General features: G+C 39.3%; 1 protein-coding gene across 2 annotated transcripts in view; it reads left to right on the forward strand.

Moving 5' to 3' along the window:
- The window catches only part of Acat2 (Acetyl-CoA acetyltransferase 2), a 124,213-nt gene that overhangs the window by 2,967 nt on the left and 97,819 nt on the right, over positions 1–23,427 (forward strand). Inside the window, exons 2-3 of one of the 2 annotated variants that reach the window (XM_067100276.1) lie at positions 1,327–1,448; positions 2,652–2,764. In XM_067100276.1, coding sequence (XP_066956377.1) covers positions 1,327–1,448; positions 2,652–2,764 — 235 coding nt within the window. The remainder of the gene's footprint in view (positions 1–1,326; positions 1,449–2,651; positions 2,765–23,427) is intronic. The other variant, XM_067100277.1, reaches the window with a different exon arrangement.

Raw genomic sequence — 23,427 nt, forward strand, 5'->3', positions numbered from 1 at the left:
CTGGCGATGATGATACTGGTACTTTCCACCCGAGAGCCCACGAAGTCAATGGCTTGGTCCATCCCTCACATTCCAGAAGTTTCTGTCTGTCTGGAAGCAAGATGTGGTCTCATAGACCACACTTGTCTTCTTCCTGTGGTCTTGCCCATAGGCCCTTGGAACCTTTTTTCCTTGGTCCTGTGGTGGCTGCTCAAGTTGTGTTTTCTTACCTGGCTCCTTCAAGAGGACAGGTAGCACCTCACTTAGGGTGTTGGTTTTGGAAGTAAGAAGGATCCTAGGAGTGACTGGCCTCTCCTCGCCCTCCTACTTCTCCTCTTTCGGGATGAGAATAGGACTCGAACCGACTTTTGCTGATGCAGTAAGACTACACATCGAGCACCTGTTCTATTTTTCTTCTAGAATCATAGAAGCAATTCTGCTCCTTCTTCTAGCAAGGGGAGTAAGGAGACTGGCAACAAGGAAAACCCTATCTCAGGTTTTCTTTACTGCCTCTGACTCTTAGATTCTTCCCAGCGTATTTTGTATGAATTACATTTCCTTACTCATGCGAAAAGGTCCAGTATCTGACATTTGATCTTGCAGTTCCTACATTCCGATCAATATGTCGGAGTCACGTTACTCCTCGCTCTTTTGACCAGGAGTAGCAGCCCTGGTGTACAGAACTCCAGCCAGTTCATGAGACTCACTAAGATTCCTCCCTCCAACCTGTGAGTCTTGTGATATTGTTGATTAGCAGATCTTGTACAGATTTTCCACCTCATCCTCCCCTGCAGGTGGATGGGACTTTGCTGAATGAGTCTGAAAGTTTTAACTATTCTAGGTGTGACTTTTGACTCACATCTTACTATTGAGAGACATCTAATAAAATTGTCAGCAACTGCTGCACGAAAGTTAGGTGTTGTACAAAACACCTCATAATGGTGCTTACGGCACCATAACTTGATGTTTGGCGCTGTAACTTGATGTTGTATCAAGTTATAGCGCAGTAAGCGCCGTTAACTTAATGTCTATTCTTGTTGATAGCGCCATTGATAGCACCGGCAATGGCACTTACGGCGCCGTAACTCAATTCTAAGTATTAATAGATTGTTATCTCAATGTATGTCACTGTCAGGATGGCAAATAGGCCTGTCTGTGAGTATTGTTGATATATGCATTTTCCCAGTCAGTTCATACAGTTACCTATCCAAAACCCCATTGTTCACTGATACTGCATTGACATATCCTCTTGCAACAATTTTTGCTCATCATGCCATAAATGTAAGATTGTAAATATCTATTTTCTGTTTTTTGTTTACAATTTTGATATTTGTATTAAAATTACAGGTTCATTATGTGGATCACTCTCATCTGTACGAGCTCATGAACTGGGTGCATTGGTGATAAAAGAAGCTTTGTTAAGAGCAGGTGTGCTTCCTGAGGATGTTACAGAAGTGATTTTTGGCCAGGTTAGTCACAGAGGTGATATGCATTAGGTATAGTGAGGTACCATGTAAAATACGATATTTGGTCAAGTAAGGCATGAAGATGTCTAGTGGATGATGAGAATACGGTAAAATGCTTTTGGTCAGATTATGTTACCTTCTGCATTCTTCACAGTTGTCTGTGGTAAACAAGTTTGAGGTACTACAGAATTTAGAATAGAATAATTGCCCAGCTGATATGGCTTTGTCTCGTATATGGTTGCTAATACTGTTAGCATTACAGCACACTAGAATCATTTTTACCAAACAATAATACAGCATTTTGAAGATGTTTATCATCATTGTCATCTTATAGACTGTAGTTGCAGTCAGTCTGTCAATCTAAATTTTGTATAAAAATTCTAGGGGCTCCCTGGACCTCCATAATTTTCACTCCATAATATTCATGCTAATAGGTGCTCTTGGTACTATAGTGCAATATGCAGTACAGATTATATATAAATTGAAGTACATAGCGGGCATCTGTTTTTGCTTTCCTGTTTCTCATGTACTGGTTTTGGTAGGGTACTGCTAGATTTGTCAGGTTACTCTGACCTGTGGAGGTTGTGTCAAGTTACATAAATTGCTGATCAGAATTAAAATCAACGGTAGTTTTATTTATACACCTAAAGATAATTGCATTGTGTATGAAGGATTCTGTTTTGAGACATGGTGATTACAAAGTGGGTATTAATAATCCAGAGGTACCTCATTGTCATTGTTTTACACTGATGTAGTTGAAAGGAAGTTTGTCAGTTCCCTTTTTTAGTGGATACTGTTTTTGCTCTGTCAAGTCTGAAGTTTTAATATAAAAAGAAGACTTTTACACTGGAAATAATCATTATGCACTATGCTAAAATTCAAATTATGTACGTAGGATGTGTGTATGTTTGGGAAAATATAATGTTGTGTTAGTACATTTATTCATAGTATGTTAATAACCAGGGTTTTATAATTTATTCTATTTTTCAAGGTAGCCAGTTGAGGTGAATGCTAAATTCTACTCTATGTACATATTTTTGTACTTTTTGTTTAGTTTTATTTAATATTTATGGTTTTGTGTACTACATTATTACCATACTAGTATGTTTGTAGGTTTTTATACTTTTTTAATGCCTAAAATCTTATATGAAAATTCAGTTATCCATTTTTCTTCTTTTAAGTTTTTTTTTTTTCTTTGTATTGAAGGTGCTGACAGCAGGCCAGGGTCAGAATCCAGCACGTCAAGCTGCCATGGGAGCTGGGATTCCTTATACTGTACCAGCATCACTCGTCAATATGCTCTGTGGCTCTGGGCTAAGGTAAGTTTCAATTAAGTATGATGTGTGACTGGTGAGGTGTTGGGTAGTCAGTTATTTAAACAAGAATTTTGGTGGCTACAACTTACGTAAACTGTTGTGTTGGAGAATGTCATCATTACTTAAAAACATTATCTGGTGTAGACATCCCTCTTATTGTACAGTAGTGCGGCGAAGGCATGAGTAAGAAGCTGTACTTACAAACTTACTAATCTATTTAAGACAACAAACAGACAGGTCAAGAGCTCTTGTGAGCAGAAATGTAGTACCTGACATGAGGCGAACAAAATAGAGATTAGCAGACATTCAACTGTGCGTGTTTGAGAATGGAAAATGGTACATAATTCTATATACAAGTTATGGACTGAGTTCTGGTAAGTATAGTTGGAAAGCTGACATTGTATTGCTTCCAGTAGGAATGATACATTTGACATTACATGATTATGGACGATATTATACATTGAAAAGAGAGTATGATGTCGGCTGTGTTTCTTATACTGTACACGTGTACCTGATGTGCGTGTCAGCAGATGTTCTCTGTGAGTAGTGGATGCCTACAGGGTATGAATTCGGGCAGCCAGGTGAGATGAATGATTATGTAGGTCCATGTGGGACCCTAGAGGACTCTCCTCCTTAGAGAGGCCTACAGTTCCAGGTCGGTGTCTGGGAGTTATGCTGGTTTAAGTTAGTTGATGGAAACCCAGACGGTTCTGCTGTCATCTGGTAGGCTTTGTTTCTTCTTTGGATGACCCGGTATGGTCCCGAGTAGGCTGGGGAGAGAGGGGGCTCTGTGTGTGTCTACTTGTATGAACGCATTTTTCACATTCTGCGCTCATTGGAGACGTACCTTTTTTTGGCCACTTAGGCTGTCTTGTGTACTGTGTTTGTCCCCAAAGTGTCTGTGAGGGCTTGACATAAACTGGACGTGAAGTTGGCCCCCCCTATCACTTGTGATGACTTGTGGGACTCCATGTCTGCTAACCCATCTTATGAGAGCTTTCACATAGCTCTCCGCCATCTGTTGCCGTATTGGTATTGCTTGTGGCCACCTGGTATTTCTATTGCTTGTGGCCACCTGGTATTTCTGTCGATGATGGTGAACAGGTATCTGTACCCCTCGGAGGTGGGTAGAGAGCCTACTATGTTGACGTGGAAGTGGGCGAGACAGCGGTGCGTTGTGTGGAACTTTCCTATTCCACTCTCTACCTGCCTCGTTACTTTTGACGTCTGACATGGTAGGCATTCTCTCGTCCACTTTTTGATGTTGGCTTTTATTCCCCACCAGACATACTGTTCCGCTACAATTCGGGCGGTTGTGTGGCCTGATGGGTGGGACAGGTTGTGGGCGAGGTTGAAAGCCTTCCTTCTGAGACGTGCTGGCAGGTAGGGGCGTGGGCGTCCGGTGCTGGTTTTGCAGGTGATGGTCGTCTCTCTGTTGTTGATAGATAGGTCACTGCACATGAGGGCGGGGTTTTCCTGCCGCAGTTGTTGTAGGTCCATGTTGTCTTTTTGCGCCTCTGCTATTTCGGGATAGGCTATCCCGATTTGGACGGTGTTGGCGCAGTTTCTCGATAGTGGGTCGCCTATGGTGTTTGAAGACAGACCCCTTCAGGTACTTGATGGTGCAGGAGTGTTCTGTTATTGCAGATAGGTGACGCTGCTGCCGTGCTGACCATGCGTCTGTGGTTTTTGTGAAGGCGTGTACAGAGGGTTGGTGGTCCGTTTGTTTGACAAACTGCTGCCCCTCTATCATGGTGGAAGTGGCGGATGGATTTGTGGACTGCAAGTAGTTCTCTATCAAATGTGGAGTACTTTTGTTCTGCTGCCGTTAACTTTTTGCTGAAAAACGCCAACAGTTGACGATCACCATCTGTGTCCTGCTCCAGTACTGCGCCCCTCGCTGTGCTACTCGCATCAGTCATCAAAGTGAGGGACCTATAAAGTAGAGAGGAAAGATTAATGTGGCTGCAGAGGTTGTTACCTACTTTGCTAATAAAAATATATTATCTTGAGTATCATTATCTTGAATATTTGATCAACAAAATTTTGTGGGTTTTCCTTGTAAACAATTATAAATGGGGCTCATGAAAATAGCAATATTGGATATAAATCGATGGTAGTAGTGAATTAGTCCTGAAAATTCTTGTACTGCTTTGATTGTGGTTGGTGTCGGGAAATCGGTGATTGCTTTCACTTTTGCTTATTTGATGTCCCAGAAATACCACCGCCGTTTTTGCCCACTCGCACTTGTCTTCCTTTACTACAAGTTCGTTTTCTTTTGAGTATTTGTAGTACCCTTTTGACGTCTTTCAGGTGTTGCTTGAGATTGGGGCTAATTACGAGGATGATGTTGACATAGACAACATAGAAGGGAAGATCACCCAGAAGCTTGTCCAGTCTTTGTAAGGTTGCCCCTGTGTTCCGAAGGCCGAAGCAGTTGTAACTGAATGTGTAGGTGCTGAAGGGGGTGATAATCACTGTCTTCTCTGTGTCTTTCTTCGTCACTTGGAAATATCCCTTCAGCAGATCTGTTTTGGTGAAGACTTTGGCGCTGTTCATTTGGTGATGTCTGCCATGTTCGGCAATGGGTATCTGTCGGGGTTCGTTTTAACGTTTAGCTGCCAATAGTCTCCACACGGCTGCTGTGTTCCATTGGGTTTTGGTACCATGTGGAGGGGAGATGCCAGTGGGCTGGCATCTTTTTAGCATATTCCTGCCTTTGTGTGGGCAAGTTTTTCATGGGCTAAATGTCTGAAGCAGGTGTGGACTGGGGGACCTGTTTCTATGTGGTGCTGGATGTTGTGCTTTGCTGGTGCTTTGCTGGTTTGGTTAAGTTGTGCTGCAGGTCGTCTTTGAAGACTTCTGGGAATTCCTGTAGTAGATGCCTTATTTCTGGCGGTGGGGTGGCTGATGCGATGGGGTGGCTGATGCGATATGTACGGTTTGTCGTATCTGCTGTTGTGGTGGTGATGTGGGGCCGGTTTACGGGACCAACTGTTTTGATGCTACTTCCACCAGCAGGTTGTGTTCCTTTAGGAAATTTGCTCCCAAAAGTGCTAACGTTATGTCTGCCGTGATGAACTTCCAGCTGTAATCTTTCCCGTTGAATGACAGTTTCATTGTCTGCCTCCCGTATATCTTGAGTGGTGCTCCGTGGTGGTGGATACGTGGATAATGGGGTTAGGTTGAATTGTTTGTGCGGGCTGGCTGTCACGAATGATTTGCATGCCCCCGTGTCGGTGAGGAATTCTGTGTTCGACCTCCTGTCCTTTATGAAGAAGCGTGTTGAACTTTTGCGTTCAAACCTGGAAGAAAGACAGCGGTAAGCAGGCGCACCTTCTCTTATGAGGCAACCCGTCTGCTCAGGTGCAGTCGGCATTAGAAAAACGAACACTTGGCTGACCTGGATGAACAGTCTGATTCAGAATTCTTGCTACCTTAGTGATTGATGCTGCTAGGCATCATTCTCTAGGATTTAGCTGTTGCGCTGTTTCACAGTATATTGTGACCTATTTTGCTTTGTTGGATAGAACTGTCCTTAACTGGAAGGAGTAAACTTGAGAATATTAGGTTCTGCTGCATTGCATTTGATGCATCCAGGGTGTATTCAGCAGAAATAGGCACTCTGCTTGTGTCAGTTCCAGGGATCAGAATTGTGACCTTAACCTCTAGTGTGAGGGATGTAGGGGGTGTTCTAATGTAGAGATGAAGAAATTCGTTAGTTATAGGAAGAAAAGGGAAGTGGATGGGTTGAGAAGGTAACTAATTAGAGCAGGCATAAGCCAGTTACTTCCCTTTCAGCTTCCTCTCCTGTGCCTTTTCCTCCCAACCCACCTCCTTCCCCTTCTACTCTGTTAGTTGTGCTTCATGTTACCCCTATTGTAGCTTTGTTTTCTGCTTCCCCTTCAGTTCAGGAAAATGACTGGATAAGTTAGACCGGTATGTTAGTCTGATTATGGAGTCAGTTAAGGGTTTAACTAAATTTGTGGTTCCCCCTCATGGTGTGTGGTTTTTTTTGCATTCTCCCCTTGGAGATAAGGTGTCTGTAGCCTTGCTCAGGCTCAGCACTGCTCTGTACCAGTTGGATGCCTCTGCTGCCAGGGAACCAGATGGTCTCTTTGGGTGAAGTTTTTTGTGCCCTCTGACACCTTTCTTTCCTTCATGGCAGGTGATCAGTCATATTCCTTGATTGCTTAAGGATCAGTTTGGTAAACAAGTAGACACCTATTATTGCCTTTGCCATCAAGTTTTCTGCCTTGGTTTAGACATGCGCTGAGGAAATTTCTCTTGTTCAGGTGCATAAGGTGTCCTTCAAGAATACTTTTACTTATCTTCCTCCTTTAATAAGGTCACATAGAGCTGCCTCATATGATGCTGGTTATATGCCAGTTCTGAAGCCACGTTCGGTCCAAGACGCAGACTTCTTTGCTTGTTTAGACCCAATGAAAAGAAGATTGTTAGAGACAGGCGGGTTCAGTGGTCTAACGGTAAGATGGGAAATCCAGTGAAGTCACTCATTTACTATTGTTGTGCTCAAGAAGAGGTAGCAGTTAAACTTGCATCTAACACCTAAGGTGTTGCCTTGCCAGAAGTTAGCAGCTATTTTTGATCTGCGGCATGAGTGCCTGCTCATTTCTGCTCTTTTTAAGGTGGTTAGGGAGGATGTGTGCAATCATGAAAGTAGAGAATATTTGAAACAGTCATGGAAGTCATTCATGAAGAGACCAGTTCCAGGACAGTTCTGGTAGCTATTCAGCAGAATGACTTGATGATTTCTGTGGACATGCGGGACACTTATTTCTATGAGCTGTAAACCCCTGTCTCGCAAATACCTTTAGTTTATGTTGCAAGGCTCTGTTTTTGGTTAAGCACAGCACCACAAGTGTTTACGAGAGTATTATCTCTCATAGGTAGTGGGTGTCATCTCATGACCTGGGTTCTGCTCTGTTTGGAGGACTGGCTAGTACTTGCCAACTTTTAATAAGGGATTCTGAGAGCCAAGGACCTTTTACTTTGACTGGCTCAGTCTTTGGGCACTCTTGTCAACCAACAAGAAGTCATTGCTGGTTCTGATGCAGTCAATTGTCTGTCTGGGGATGAAGATAGACCCTCACAACTTTGGGGTGTTCCCCTTGGAGAAACAGGTAGACAGTCTCTTGTTGCTTCTTAGAGGATTTCAGCACTTGGAGCAGCTTCAAGCAAAGCAGTGGCTTTTACTTTTAAGTCATATGGCCTCTCTGGAGAAGTTTGTCAGTCTGGCCAGGCTCAGGATATGGTCCATTCAATTTTATCTTAAACTGGACTGGACTCCACTATGGATAAAGTGCTGAGGAGTCATCGTGAGACTCCAGAATGCTGGGCAGATTGTTTGAAGCTTAGGTGGTCTGTCATTGGAAGTCAGGAACCCAGACCTCACATTGTTTACAGATGTCTCAGTGATGGGTGGGGGTGCCTTTCTGGGGAATTTAGAGATGTCAGGATTGTAGCCAGAAGAGCTGAAGTTGCTTCACATTAACAATTGTGAACTCTTAGCAGTCTGGAACAGTGTAAAACAGTGTGAACATCTAGTAAAGGACAAAGTAGTATCTGTTTTCTCAGACAACACAACCTCCCATAGATCTTGTAAGATGAAAAAGTTCACATTACTCAATATACACAGATGGGTCTAAATCACAACATGGAGTAGGGTATGCAGCTGTGTCCCAAAACAAGACATATCAATTTTCTTTACCTATTAATGCCTCAGTCTCCACAGCAAAGCTGTGTGCAATCGCCTTAGCCATCAAAATTATAAAGCAAATATCATTCAATTTTGTGGTTTTTAGCGACTGAAGAAGCACTATAGAAGCCACACAGAGTTACTACCCAAAAAATAATATTACCCAAAAAATAATATTGTACAGCATATTAAATTTGAACTCCACAGATTGTATAATAATGGAAAAAATATTGAAATATGTTGAATCCTTGCCCATGTAGGGATTAAAGGAAATGAAGAGGCTAATAAAGCAGCTAAGGCAGTCCACATGACAAAAGCAAATGTAAGCATCCCTGTTAGTGATTAAATAAGTTATATAAAAACCATCATTGTAAATAAATGGCAAAAGACATGGAATTAGGAACCTATAAATGATAAATTGAAACATAAAATCCTGTGTTGGAAAATGGAGTTCATCATATCAGAGAGAGAGAGAGACACAGTAATTCTGACACGTCTTCGAATAGGCCATACTCGTTTGACACATGGGCACTTAATGAACAGTCCACATGGGCACTTAATGAACAGTCCACATGGCCCTCCTTCCGAATGCTCAGAGTGTAAAGTGTTTGTAACATTCAAACATGTATTACGTGAATGTCCAAAATATAACCAATAGTGATTATCAACTTTTGGAAATAAATCGATGAAGAAAATTTTTTCAGAATCTTCTACATTTTCAATCATTACAATTTTAACATTCATGAAGAACTTTAATTTAATACGAAGATAAAATATAAAAGTAGATAAGTAAATAATGAAAGTACAGAAGCCCATAGGGTGTTTAATGAATTTTAATAAAAACTAAATTTAAAAATATTAATTATTCTGAATTTTATTTTATATTTTTGCACGTATGGAAACATGAGCAAATGTATTTAATGTGTGCATGGATTCCAGTGTAAAAGCATATGCCTTGTACAGTTTTTTTATTTTAAATTTAATTTTCATTCATTCATCCCCACTTGAATTACCTACTTGGGCCCAGTTCTTGGCTTATGGCCTAGAACTAGTATTTCAACCTAATCCTCCCCCTTGATGTGGGACCACCTTGATGTGGTGAGGGGGCTCTTGAGCCCCAGGAATTTGTTCCCGGTTTTGAGTCCAAGAGTCTCATACATTATTACATATTTCTTTGGACTAATTTTGTGGAATTTTCCAATTTTGCTAAAATTTATTGGGCTTGTTAAATAGGAAAAGATATCATAGCTGGGATTGGGTTTATATCCGAAGCTAAACAGTGAGAACTGTGGTAGGATCATCAACTACCTGATAATGTTCAGACATGAGAGATATCAGATTGATATCTCAAGGGCTGAACTATTCTGCGGGACTGGGCCATGGATTCCAGGGGGTGTCTGGCTCTGGGGATAGGACTCTCGGCATTCTATCTGGTTTGCCCATAATATGATTAGGGCGGGGATGATTGTATTCTTGTAATACTCTTGGTCCTAGCAAGCAGGTTTGGCTTACACATGGGCCACTCTAATTGTATTGTTCCATCCCTTGTGGGGTAGGGTAGCGGGTGGACATTTGGGATTTGGCTCTCACTTGTGCCATTAGTGGAAGAATAAACCCCATGAAAGGCTAATGATATCTTTTTAAAGTTTTCAGGTTAATATTTTTTTCTTTTCTATTCGATCTTTATGAATAGTAACAATAAAGAGTCGAGTACCCCTGGGCCCTCTGATGATAATGTTTTAGCAGAGATGACGACCTCTGCACCCACCTTGGAGATTGAAAGTTCTCCAAATGTTGATGACCCATGCGAGAAAAAGGATATCCCTGTTACAAGGAACCATTCTCCTTTGAGCCATATGTTTCTGTGCCTGTGTTCCCATCAAAAAAAGGAACAAAAAATAGTTCAAACTTTTCAACTATGGGCCCTTTGGAGCTTAAAAGAATAAACAAAAGAAAATATAGACCTGACTCAACCTTGGTTCACTTTGATTCTCTTTTTGGAGAATCAAACTGGTCAAGGTTTTTGAATTTACAAGCTGACCAAGATATATCCTTATTAAAACTGGAAATTTACTTGTTGAACTGATGCCCATCACAAAAGATGAGCATAAGACATTAAAAAAAGGGAATGGTTGGTTAAAACAACAACCAGAATCCAGTTAGAAAATTATCAAAACATTAAACACACAGAGAACATAAATATAAGTGTTACAAGGCTTGATACCATGAACAGTGTACAAGGCACAGTGATATTACCAAATCTAGAAGAAGAAATACAAAACAAATCAATGTTTGTAGATTCATTACAGAAAAGATACAACAATGTTGAAGACTGCAAACTATATGAGGTCCCAAGAAGGAAAGACAAAAATAAATCTATCAGAATAGCAAAAATAAAGTTCAGTGGCCAAACCTTGCCCTTGAAAATTAAAATACTAGGATTAAACAGGAAACTAAGACCTTATGTTCCCAAACGTATGCAGTGCAAGAACTGTTGTAAATATGGCCATACAGCCATTAAATGCAGAAATTTTCCCAGATGTGCCTATTGCAGTTCGCAAGAACATGAAACACGCTGGGACTGTGGCCAATCAAAATGCATAAACTGTGGCCTAGAACATCATGCCCGATCTAAAATATGTGCATTCTATATTTACAGTGCTGAACTGAAATTACTACAAGAACGAACTGGAATGTCAGCAAGGGAAGCAAAGTTACAACTAAAAGTGAGAGGACTGAATGACTCAGCTAAGAAATTTAGGTATGCAGATACTTCAAAATCAGACAATACCCAAACTGAAGTGAATGACAATAAAAATAAAGAAATATCACTAAAAAAATAAGTGATCAAAAGAACACTTCTATGGAGATTTCATAGGATAATGACATTATCACAGTTGACAATAGATTTACCTCCTTACCAGAAATAGATACAAATATTGACATAGAGAAACATGAAGAAAAATTAAAATCACAAGAATGGGACAGAACGGATAACACAACTCGGAAGAGGGAACTAGATAAGACCCCGCCTAATTCCACCAAACAAAGCTGTAAAAAGATAAATAAACCCAACAATCTCACCAAAAGCTAAAATTCAGAAACAGAACGCTAAATCAAGCATTCCACTGTCTCCCATAGTAATCACAAAATTCAGATGAAATGGAAAACCAAAACAAAGATAACTACGATGAAAGCAAAGAAATTCACCCATCACCAATTATAGGCACCACAAGAAAAACCAAGAAGGAACAACAAACTAATGAACATGAAGATACATGTGGTTGTAGTAAATGCTTTGTAGCAATGTGCCACAAAAATAAAACTATCACTAAAGAAAACCTAACCAACACCATAAGAAATTTCATGAGGTATAGGAATAAGGAAAAACAAATGTCAAATCTCATGAAGAAGGTTGCATGTGTATTGAACATTAGAATATTACAAAAAAACTACATCAGTGTTGTAGATAATATTCTAAAAAAAATCAAAATGGAAAAATTAAATCAAGATAGTAAAAATGTAACAGTTAACAAAAGTCAAATTAAAACAACAAAAAACAAATCAGGACCTACAAAAATACAAATTAACTTACAACAAATATAAAAAAAAATATCAGCTTGAATAATTCAGAGTAATTTGACCACTCTCATATTACACCATTCAATAGTTATATACAGTAATTCAATGGAATATAAATGGATTATTAATGAAAATGCACTTAGGAGAAGTCCAACGACTTATAAGTGAATACGAACCAATGATTATATGTATACAACATGTAGGAAAACTTTTTCCAAATATAGGTAAATATGTACTAGCCACATCATCAAAGGAAAATGAAAATAATTTAGGAACAGCAATATATGTCCATAATAAAATGATATATGACAAAGTAGATATAGCTTACACTGAATTACAAATTTCATCAATAACAGTGAAAATAGAAAATAATTTGTTTGACATTATTAACTTATACAACCAGCCTAATAAAAAGTATGATTTAAACATATTACAGAAAATAATAAAAGATTTTAAAAATCCCATATTGATTGTAGGAGATTTCAATGCACATAATCCAATATGGGACTATAACAAAATCACACCAGATAAAGATGGAAAAAAAATAGAAAACTTAGTGAACACTACTAATCTCTGTTGTCTGAATGACAATGAAGCAAATACGTATTGCTGCAAAACCCATGGAATATTTTCCTCAATAGATGTTACCCTTTGTTCAACAAATATAGTTGACAATTTAGGTGGGAATACTTATCACCATTGAAGAGTGCTGATTTTTGGTTATTGGCGCCTCTGTTAGGTATGCATCAGCACCAATACCCAATTATCGGCAGTGATAAGCGGAAATCGGTGATTTTTGGTGCTGAAAATTGCTGATTTTTGTCACTAGACAAGCGCCGTTACTGAGCCCACCGTTAACCGGGGACTGCCTGTAATGGCAAAAAATTTTAGATCCCTTGAAATTAGTAACATAATGGGGAAAGTTTGCCAAAATAAGCAGTGACAAAAATCTGGACAAACATTTCAAAAGAATAAAGAATAAAGCAGAATCTATGATACTTAATTTTGAGACAAAGGCAGATATATATTATACGGCAATAGGAAAACTCCCAGTGGGAAAATTGCCAGGTGGAAAATTGCCAGCAAGGAAAATTTCCATGCAGAATATTTCCAGGCGGAAGATTGCCATTGGCAAATTAAAGATTTCTTTTCATTTCTCCTTTCATAATTGTTCATTCTTACCTAAACTAGCATTTCTCCTTTCAATTTTATATATTGTTCATTCTTACCCAAACTATCATTTCTCCTTTCATAATTGTCCATTCTTACCCAAACTACCATTTCTCCTTTTGTTTATATCTATTTGCTTACCAAAAGAAAAAATTCGTTCTAACCTTTTTTTAAGAAAAAGACATATACTATTTCAGTATTCTCTGAAGTCTGTACCCATAATGGCTGCTTTCATAACAAGTGAACGTGGAAAGGATATTCTCATTGATGAACTACAATTTATGTATCATCTCAACGGAAGAAACAAGGAAGGAACAAAAATCTATTGGGAATGTGCGTTAAGAAAACAGAAATCATGTCCAGCAAGACTACATTCAAAATCAAAGAACCATGATTACAAAATTTTGAAACATGTTAATGAACACAATCACAGTGCCGCCAAGAGCAAAGTAGAAGCCAAGGCAGCCATTCAAGAGCTGAAAAAAGAAGCAATGACTTCAGGTCGTCCTACTCGTTCTTTGGTTGCGGAGTGCTTATCATCTATAGATGACTGTGCACGTGCTGAGCTCCAAAATTTGCAACATGTAAGTAGGAATGTTAGGCATTGGAAACAGGAAACGTCTTGTACCCCACCAATTCCTTCTGAAAGGACACGATTTGTAATTCCATCCGAATTTCAAAATCTTAATTCTGGTGAGAAATTCCTCCAGTATGATTCTGGAGTCGATGATGAAAATCGAATCTTATTATTTACCACAAATGATGGGATTGAGGATTTAAGAAAATATAAAAACTAGGCTATGGATGGAACGTTCAAAGTGTCACCTGATATATATTTCCAGCTATTTACAATTCATGTCCAAGTTGAAAATTCTAGTTTTCCACGTGCTTTTGCATTTCTTCCCAACAAAAGTGAACGTACATATGAAAATCTGTTTAATATATATACTTAGGAATTAAGTACAACTAGAACCCCACACGGTTATGAGTGACTTTGAAAAAGCTTCGATAAATGGACTAAAGAGTGTTTTCCCCCAAACAGACCACACTGGATGTTTTTTCCACTTCTGCCAGGCAAACTATAGGAATCTTGTGAACCTTGGTTACAAAAATCGGTATCACAATGAAAGCCGCTTCAGTTTAAAGTTACGATGTTTTTCTGCTTTGGCTTTCCTCCCGTGTCATGATGTTGTTTCAGGTTTTGAAGAGCTATCAGAAGATGAAGACATACCTGAAGAATTTCTATCTTATTTTGAATTGACGTACATTGGTGTTATGAGAGGAAGGGGTAACAATAGGAGGAGATCGTGAACGGAAAATTCCCAGTGGGAAAATTGCCAGGCGGAAAATTGCCATGTGGAAAATGCCAGCAAGGAAAATTTCCATGCAGAATATTGCCAGGTGGAAGATTGCCATTGCCTATTTAATCATATAAAGTCAAACCTAAATGAAGAAAATTTTTTTTTTTTACCAAAAGTATAGTACTGTACTTTCTGATAGATGAATGAATAAAAATGAGAGTAAGGTTTTGAAGTAAAACACATTACATCATAATATAATTGATGAAATTCAGTAAAATTGAAATATAACACATTACATTATATAATTAAACAAAATCAAAATGTTAAGAATTATAAAAAAAATAGAAAAAAAATGTTTAAAATGAGTGGAGGTTATATGCAACAGCTCGAAGAAATGAGATTTTACGATCTTCACTATACTGCCCAGCAGTTCCCTTCAGTTTATCATTGACATCTTTATATTTTCTTTGATAACGAATCTCATCTCCTCTTTCAAATTGTAGAATTTTTGTATGCACTAATATTTCCTCCTCCTTTAAAAATTCAATGCATTTCCAGATATTAGGATGACATTGTGAAATATTTTGGAAAAAGGCATTGTTGAACGCTTCGATGCTGTTGTTGGTACGTGGCATGCAGTGCTCTACTCTGGAATGAACATTCCACATAGGAATCGGGAATAACGGTGTTGATCTCCTCCGGCAATAGGAAAACTCCCAGTGGGAAAATTGCCATGCGGAAAATTGCCAGCAAGGAAAATTTCCATGCAGAATATTTCCAGGTGAAAGATTGCCATTGGCAAATTAAAGATTTCTTTTCATTTCTCCTTTCATAATTGTTCATTCTTACCTAAACTAGCATTTCTCCTTTCAATTTTATAAATTGTTCATTCTTACCCAAACTATCATGTCTCCTTTCATAATTGTCCATTCTTACCCAAACTACCATTTCTCCTTTTGTTTATATCTATTTGCTTACCAAAAGGAGAAATTCGTTCTAACCTTTTTTTAAGAAAATGACATATACTATTTCAATATTCTCTGAAGTCTGTACCCATAATGGCTGCTTTCATAACAAGTGAACGTGGAAAGGATGTTCTCATTGATGAACTACAATTTATATATCATCTCAACGGAAGAAACAAGGAAGGAACAAATATCTATTGGGAATGTGCGTTAAGAAAACAGAAATCATGTCCAGCAAGACTACATTCAAAATCAAAGAACCATGATTACGAAATTTTGAAACATGTTAATGAACACAATCACAGTGCCGCCAAGAGCAAAGTAGAAGCCAAGGCAGCCATTCAAGAGCTGAAAAAAGAAGCAATGACTTCAGGTCGTCCTACTCGTTCTTTGGTTGCGGAGTGCTTATCATCTATAGATGACTGCATGTGCTGAGCCCCAAAATTTGCAACATGTAAGTAGGAATGTTAGGCATTGGAAACAGGAAACGTCTTGTACCCCACCAATTCCTTCTGAAAGGACACGATTTGTAATTCCATCCGAATTTCAAAATCTTAATTCTGGTGAGAAATTCCTCCAGTATGATTCTGGAGTCGACGATGAAAATCGAATCTTATTATTTATCACGAATGATGGGATTGAGGATTTAAGAAATATAAAAACTGGGCTATGGATGGAACGTTCAAAGTGTCACCTGATATATATTTCCAGCTTTTTACAATTCATGTCCAAGTTGAAAATTCTAGTTTTCCACGTGCTTTTGCATTTCTTCCCAACAAAAGTGAACGTACATATGAAAATCTGTTTAATATACTTAGAATTAAGTACAACTAGAACCCCACACGGTTATGAGTGACTTTGAAAAAGCTTCGATAAATGGACTAAAGAGTGTTTTTCCCCAAACAGACCACACTGGATGTTTTTTCCACTTCTGCCAGGCAAACTATAGAAAGCTTGTGAACCTTGGTTACAAAAATCGGTATCACAATGAAAGCCGCTTCAGTTTAAAGTTACGATGTTTTTCTGCTTTGGCTTTCCTCCCGTGTCATGATGTTGTGTCAGGTTTTGAAGAGCTATCAGAAGATGAAGACATACCTGAAGAATTTCTATCTTATTTTGAATTGACGTACATTGGTGTTATGAGAGGAAGGGGTAACAATAGGAGGAGATCAACACCGTTATTCCCGATTCCTATGTGGAATGTTCATTCCAGAGTAGAGCACTGCATGCCACGTACCAACAACAGCATCGGCGTTCAACAATGCCTTTTTCCAAAATATTTCACAATGTCATCCTAATATCTGGAAATGCATTGAATTTTTAAAGAAGGAGGAAATATTAGTGTATACAAAAATTCTACAATTTGAAAGAGGAGATGAGATTCGTTATCAAAGAAAATATAAAGATGTCAATGATAAACTGAAGAGAACTGTTGGGCAGTATAGTGAAGATCGTAAAATCTCATTTCTTGAGCTGTTGCATATAACCTCCACTCATTTTAAACATTTTTTCTATTTTTTATATTTCTTAACATTTTGATTTTGTTTAATTATATAATGTAATGTGTTATATTTAAATTTTACTGAATTTGATCAATTATATTATGATGTAATGTGTTTTATTTCAAAACCTTACTCTCATTTTTATTCATTCATCTATCAGAAAGTACAGTACTATACTTTTGGTTAAAAAAGAAAAATTTTCTTCATTTAGGTTTGACTTTATATGATTAAATAGGCAATGGCAATCTTCCGCCTGGCAATATTCTGCATGGAAATTTTCCTTGCTGGCAATTTTCTGCATGGCAATTTTCCGCCTGGCAATTTTCCCACTGGGAATTTTCCGTTCACGATATTATACATAATAAAAAATTCAATATGGAAGAGTTGGATTGTGCTCTCTTGAACAGCAATAAATCTGCTCCTGGAGGTGATAATATTTGCTTTGAAATGATTTGCCACCTAGCACCTTTGGCAAAATCATACTTATTAAAACTTTACAATCATTTATGGCTCAGAGACTTGTTTCCATATGAATGGCAAAATGCCATAATAATTCCTATACTGAAACCTGGAGGAAATTCTAGTAATGTGAACAGTTATAGACCAATCTCTTTAACAAGTTGTCTATGAAAGTTGTTGGAGAACATGGTAAGTGCACTACTTACATGGCACATACGTGAAATAGAATTTTAACTCCTTCCCAGTTTGGCTTACAATGTAATCGATCTACATGAGATTCTCTATCTAATTTGGAAGACCACATATGTAGAGGATTTGAAAGAAAGCAAATTACATTAACTGTGTTTTTTGACATCCAAAAGGCATACAACACTACATGGAGGTGTGCAATATTAAAATCATTACATAATACAGTAATAACATATGCAGCCATCTTCATAAGTTTATTAAAAACTTTTTGACTGATTGCACTTTCCAGGTGAGAATAGACAATGTTTATTCCAGGACATTTCCACTTGAAAGTGGAGTTCCACAAGGCGGTGTCCTTAGTGGTACACTGTTTACATTAGCAATTAATGATATCAGTAACATGCTACCAGTCAGAATTAAAAGTAACCTGTATATGGATGATTTTGCCATATACAGCATCACACATAAAGCATGCAGAATGAATGATTAATAAAACCATAATAAAAATAGATGAATGGACCTCATCTGTAGGCTTTAGATTTTTCATAGAAAAAATTCAAGCTGTAATGTTTTATAAAAATAAAAATTGGAAAAAAGGCGAAGAAATAGAATTGAAAATCAGAAACCATAATATACCAATTAGCCAAACTGCAAAATTTTTAGGATTAATATTTGATGCACACCTGAATTGGAAAGCCCATATAACTTACATAAAATCAAAATGCAAAAGGGCACTAAGTCTAATTAAAAAACTATCACACACAAATTGGGAGCTGATAGATATACTCTTACCATACTATATAAAGCAACAGTGTTATTAATCATTGACTACGGAAGTGAAATATATGGTTCAGCGTCAGAAGCAGCACTGAAAATATTAGATCCAATTCACAATGAAGGACTAAGAATATGCACAGGAGCATTTAGATCCTCACCAGTCTCCTCAGTACAAGTCGAATTGAGTGAACTGCCACTGTTCCTCCATAGAGAATTCATAACAATGGAAAGTGCATTAAGAATCAAGACAAGTGATTCACCAACAAAAAATCTATTTGATCTGAGGGATATATTTATAAACAGTAATTCACCTCCTTTCCCAATTAGAGCTATTAGATTGTTTAAGTCACTGAATATAGATATACAACTACCTTCAGAGTGAAGTTACCACCCTGTTGGACTATGAATGAAAGTCAAGACTTGCACACAGTTGAAATATTTATGAAAAAGTTACTCATAGACCCATGAACACCATAGACAAAAAACCAACCATAGATCATATAAGACGAAAAAGTTCACATTACAGTACGTAATACTGTCTATACAGATGGGTCTAAATCACAGCATGGAGTAGGATATGTAGCTATATCCTAGAACAAGTCATATCAATTATCTTTACCTAATAATGCCTCAGTCTTCACAGCAGAGTTGTGTGCAATTGCAGTAACCATCAAAATTATAAAGCAAATATATACACAAACTATCAGTCCTATACATTAGGAAATTACTTACTGCGAAGCTGGACATGGCTGTTAAACTCTTGAATAAGGTGTTTAGGCAGTAACTAAGTACTGCCAGGTAGGCGGGAATACTCGTCTGCCCGGATGTAAACATTCCAGTTTGCTTTCGTCCTTTATTTGTTGCAGATGTGTTTTTGGATCTCTTTGCCTGACTGTTGTTAAGCTCTTTATTTATCCTGGTGGGATCTTTCTCCATTTTTGTGTATATATTGCATGTTTGTTATTTATTAATATACAAACTTACTATTTGTGATAGCCTTGCATAGGCCATCGTTCCCCTGCGTCTGTGTCTTGGGTTTGATGGCCAAGGGTGTATTTAGAGAGGCGTAACTGAGTGGTAATGCTTCTCTTCCAGTAGTCCTTTAATTAGATACTGAAGGCATTCCCCTGTATGTTCAGATATATTGATTGGGACGTAACAAGCTCTCTTCCCTTCTTGGGCTTCTGCCCTCCTTGTACAAGGGCATGACTACTCCCTTTCTACTTGTGCTGAGTGTTGTTTTTCACCACCTATGCTGTGGAAGAGTTGGCAGGGGGGGGTTTGTTGTGGGCATCGTTGGTAAGTTTCGCTTCCATAGCGCCCTTGGTGGCCTCCCCTCCTTCCTTCTCTCTCCCTGTAGGTTCTTCTTCTATCTCTCCTACGGGGGAGATCTCTCTTCTTTGCCCTCCTAGCTTGCTCATTGGGCGAAGACCGGGATGGGGGGGACCGCGGGCAGTTGGGCGACCTCCTCTTGCTTCGTAGGGCAGTTCCCCATGGAGCGAGAAGAGTCTCCCTCTACTAATCATCTTTGCTTTTTCTTTGAGGTTGATGGTGAGCATCATAGGCGCAGCAGTAGTTGGCTAGATACCTCAGTTGGGATAACTTTGCCTGAAGGAGTCCCTGTCACTGCTGGTGACGTTCATGTAATGTTCCTGAATGTTGTTGTAACTTCTGCCTTCTGAACTGCTTCTGTAGCTCCTGCATTGGCTGTCCTGATTGTGCCTGCTGCTTCTCCTGATGGTCATGTCCTGGGCCACTTCCGTTGTGATCCTGCCTAGCTTCCCTGGAGGTTACAATGTTTTGTGTCCACCATCCTGTGGAAGATGTTGGAGTGAAAGTGGAAGAAGTTACCCTGTGGAGGTAGCTGCCGTCTTCGGCTTATCTTCGATTTCGTCTTGTGCCACCTCTTCCTTTCCTCTCCTGAGGTTCGAGGGGTCCCTGGAAACCAGTTAGACCTCAGTTGGCCAAAGTAGAGGAAGGCTGCTCCTTCCCCCTTGAAGTCCTTTGTGCGTCTAGGGACTGTTTCCTTCCGAGGAGGCAGTGGGTCTCTGGTTGGCTCTTCCCGACCTTCGGGTTCGGGAACTGATTCACATACCCCTGGGTTTCGTGTTTCAGGGTTCCGCTTCTAAGACAGGTGCTGCTTCAGGCACTCATTCGTGAGCCACTCTGAGTGCTCGAGATTCTGTGGATATCAAGTTCCCGATGTGGTCTGGAGAGTACTCTCCCTGGCCCAGTTCAGGAGCAGTGCGAGAGAAAGGACCGGGGCACCCAGGTGTCTCGGCTCTTCCTGGCAGCACTACAAGTGCTCCCCGAGTGCTTACCAGTGCTCGGTCGGGTTCCCAGCCTGGTGTCTTGATCCTATCGGTTCGAACACCAGAAGAAGCTCGACTCTTAAGGGACTGCCTCTCTTCTGAGAAGCAATTTTCTCTTGTTGGCTCTTTCTGCCCTCAGGTGGGAACCAATTCGCATTCTCCTCTGGGGTCTTGCGTTTTGGGGGCTGCAAAAGGCTGCTCCCTCGTTGCCAGTCTTAGAAGTCTGTGTCTAAGACTGGTTCTGTGCCTGGCTCTTTTCGATTTCTTAGGAAACCAAAAGCAGCCGCTCCCAATTTTTGGTAGTCTCGTAGGTCACTCATTTCTGTGAATCATGAGTGCTCTCCTGGTGAGAGGCACAGGATGAGATAAAGTGCTGAGATGCCCAGGTGTGTCGATACAGAGCCGTATATAGAGAGAGTTTTGCCAACCTTTTGACAGGGCGCCATCTTGCTCCTGTCATGTTCAGTCACGCTTGGTTGTGCTCACCCACCTGAGCGATCTCTCTCTCTCTCTCTCTCTCTCTGTCATATGCTGCTGATTGTTAACTTAAGCTTTCTATCAACCATTATGATGTTTATTAAAACACTGATGATAATTTATAACTTTATTACAGTTTTAACTTTAAAATACATAACAAGTATTATAAAATATACATTGTTTCAAAATTCACTGTTTACCTATATTCATTACAGCTTTTCTCATCATCATACTTTTACTCCCTAATTCACTTCTTTTTGATTTTAACGACTGAGCCTTATGAATGTTCTCGTGTTTTTTAGCATAAATGTATAATCTTAATATGAAGAAAAACTTCAGGAGACTACCCTTAATGTCATGGCAAGAAGGAAAGGTTAAATTTTTTGTCTGAGTGTTTGCCAAATGCACTAGTCGTCCTAATAAATTGCTCTTGTTTCCAAAACTATTTTCATTTGCCCTAAAAATATTTTCTGCATTTTGAAATAAACTGAGGCAGGCATCTGTGCTACAAACTAGACAGTTTTTCTATATTCTTTTAACTGAGTCAACCTTTGAGAAGGATCTGTCTGTGTTGACTGACTGGTTGCTCTCTATTGTTTGAAGACAAAACATACAATGATTATTTGACTTTTTAACCTTTTTTATGCAGTAACCAGCAATATAATGGAGGCTGCTCAGTTCTGCTTAATTCGTTAAATTATCACTTGAGAATTGGTCAAAATCAGGTTCCTCAGTTTCATTTTCAGCAACACCACTTGTTTCAACGTTGGTCTTATTCAGAAAGTCAGCTAGAAACTCGCGGTCATCTACGTTATAATTACTTGCACTTGAACATTTCAGAAGTTGTGCAACTGATATCAATTTCAGAGACTCGAAATTCTAAGGCAGTTGGCACTGGGTTTTTCAGTCTTATGGAGCTAAACAAGTTTTCTAGGCAATCTTGGGTGAATCTGGATGTCAGTAAAAATCTGTGACCTTTGGCCAAATAATGACTTTGGAGATTAAGAATGGAAGTGGTGGACAATATCACTCCAGTTTGAACTGGCTTCCACTGTGCATTAAGTCCAATATGTATTTCATGAAACACCCTTGTAACTTGCTCAAGATGCAGTATAGCTTGCTTATAACAGGATTCATTGATGTTACTTAGTGCCATGATTGGATGCCTACTTGACATTAAATCAAACCACTTATTTATCACCACAATGAACAACTGTTGTAAGTAAGTCTTTACTGTATCCTTCGCGTTCAACCAAGTACTGAAGTCCCGATTTGTAGAGGTCTGGTTAAACAATTCATTTATAACTAACTATTATCGATACAAATCGGTGCAATGTAGGAATTACCTAAAGGTTCTTTGCAGCGCCCTTCGGCCCCCAGAAGCTACAACCCCTCTCATTCCTTTTACCCCACCTCCGTTAATATTTTTTCTTCAATCTTAACTTTCCACCCTCTGCTAACAATTGTTTCATAGGGCAACTGCGAGGTTTTCCTCCTGTTCCACCTTTATACTAACCTTTCCACTCACAATTTTCCTTTCAGCGCTGAATTACCTCATAGGTCCCAGTGCCTGGCCTTTGGCCAAAATTTTATATTCCATTCCATTTTCTCTCTCTCTCTCTCACACACACACACACACACACAGATAACATATTCATAGTTTATGTAAATTGAAGCCTCGTAATTTTGAGTGTAGGTTTTCAAATACTCTGGTTTTCTTCCCCAAAAGTATCGTTATTATAGATTCATTGGTATTCCTCATCGCTATCACGTAGGGGTGAGTGAATATTAAGAGAATATTCATCTACTGAATATTCGGCTCTGCGTCGGGGGCCAGGGCAGAACCGTATCAGGGTGGTCAGACAGAGGCAAGATGGCGCCCATCGGTTAATGACTTTGCCTGAGTGGTTCTGAGCATGGCCAAACTCTCTCTATATACGGCTCTGTTTCGATACTGCTTGCCAGCTGCTTCGGTTGCTTGGCCAGGTTTCATCTTCGTGTCTTGAACCTTAGGGTTTTAGCATGCAGGATAGCAGACACAGAATTCCCCCTTTAAACCTTCTTCTCAAGGGGCCTTGGCCTTGAAGGAGTTTAGAGTTCGGGAAATTAGTGCTAGTTCACGGGAGATGAGTTCCGCCCTGTCCAGTTCCAATTGTGTTCGCTCAATTGGCTTGGCTCTTGGCTCAGCTCGCTCGGCATCCCTGCCCTGCCCA

Source organism: Macrobrachium rosenbergii, chromosome 56 (assembly GCF_040412425.1).
Source record: "Macrobrachium rosenbergii isolate ZJJX-2024 chromosome 56, ASM4041242v1, whole genome shotgun sequence".
Taxonomy (NCBI): Eukaryota; Metazoa; Arthropoda; class Malacostraca; order Decapoda; family Palaemonidae; genus Macrobrachium; species Macrobrachium rosenbergii.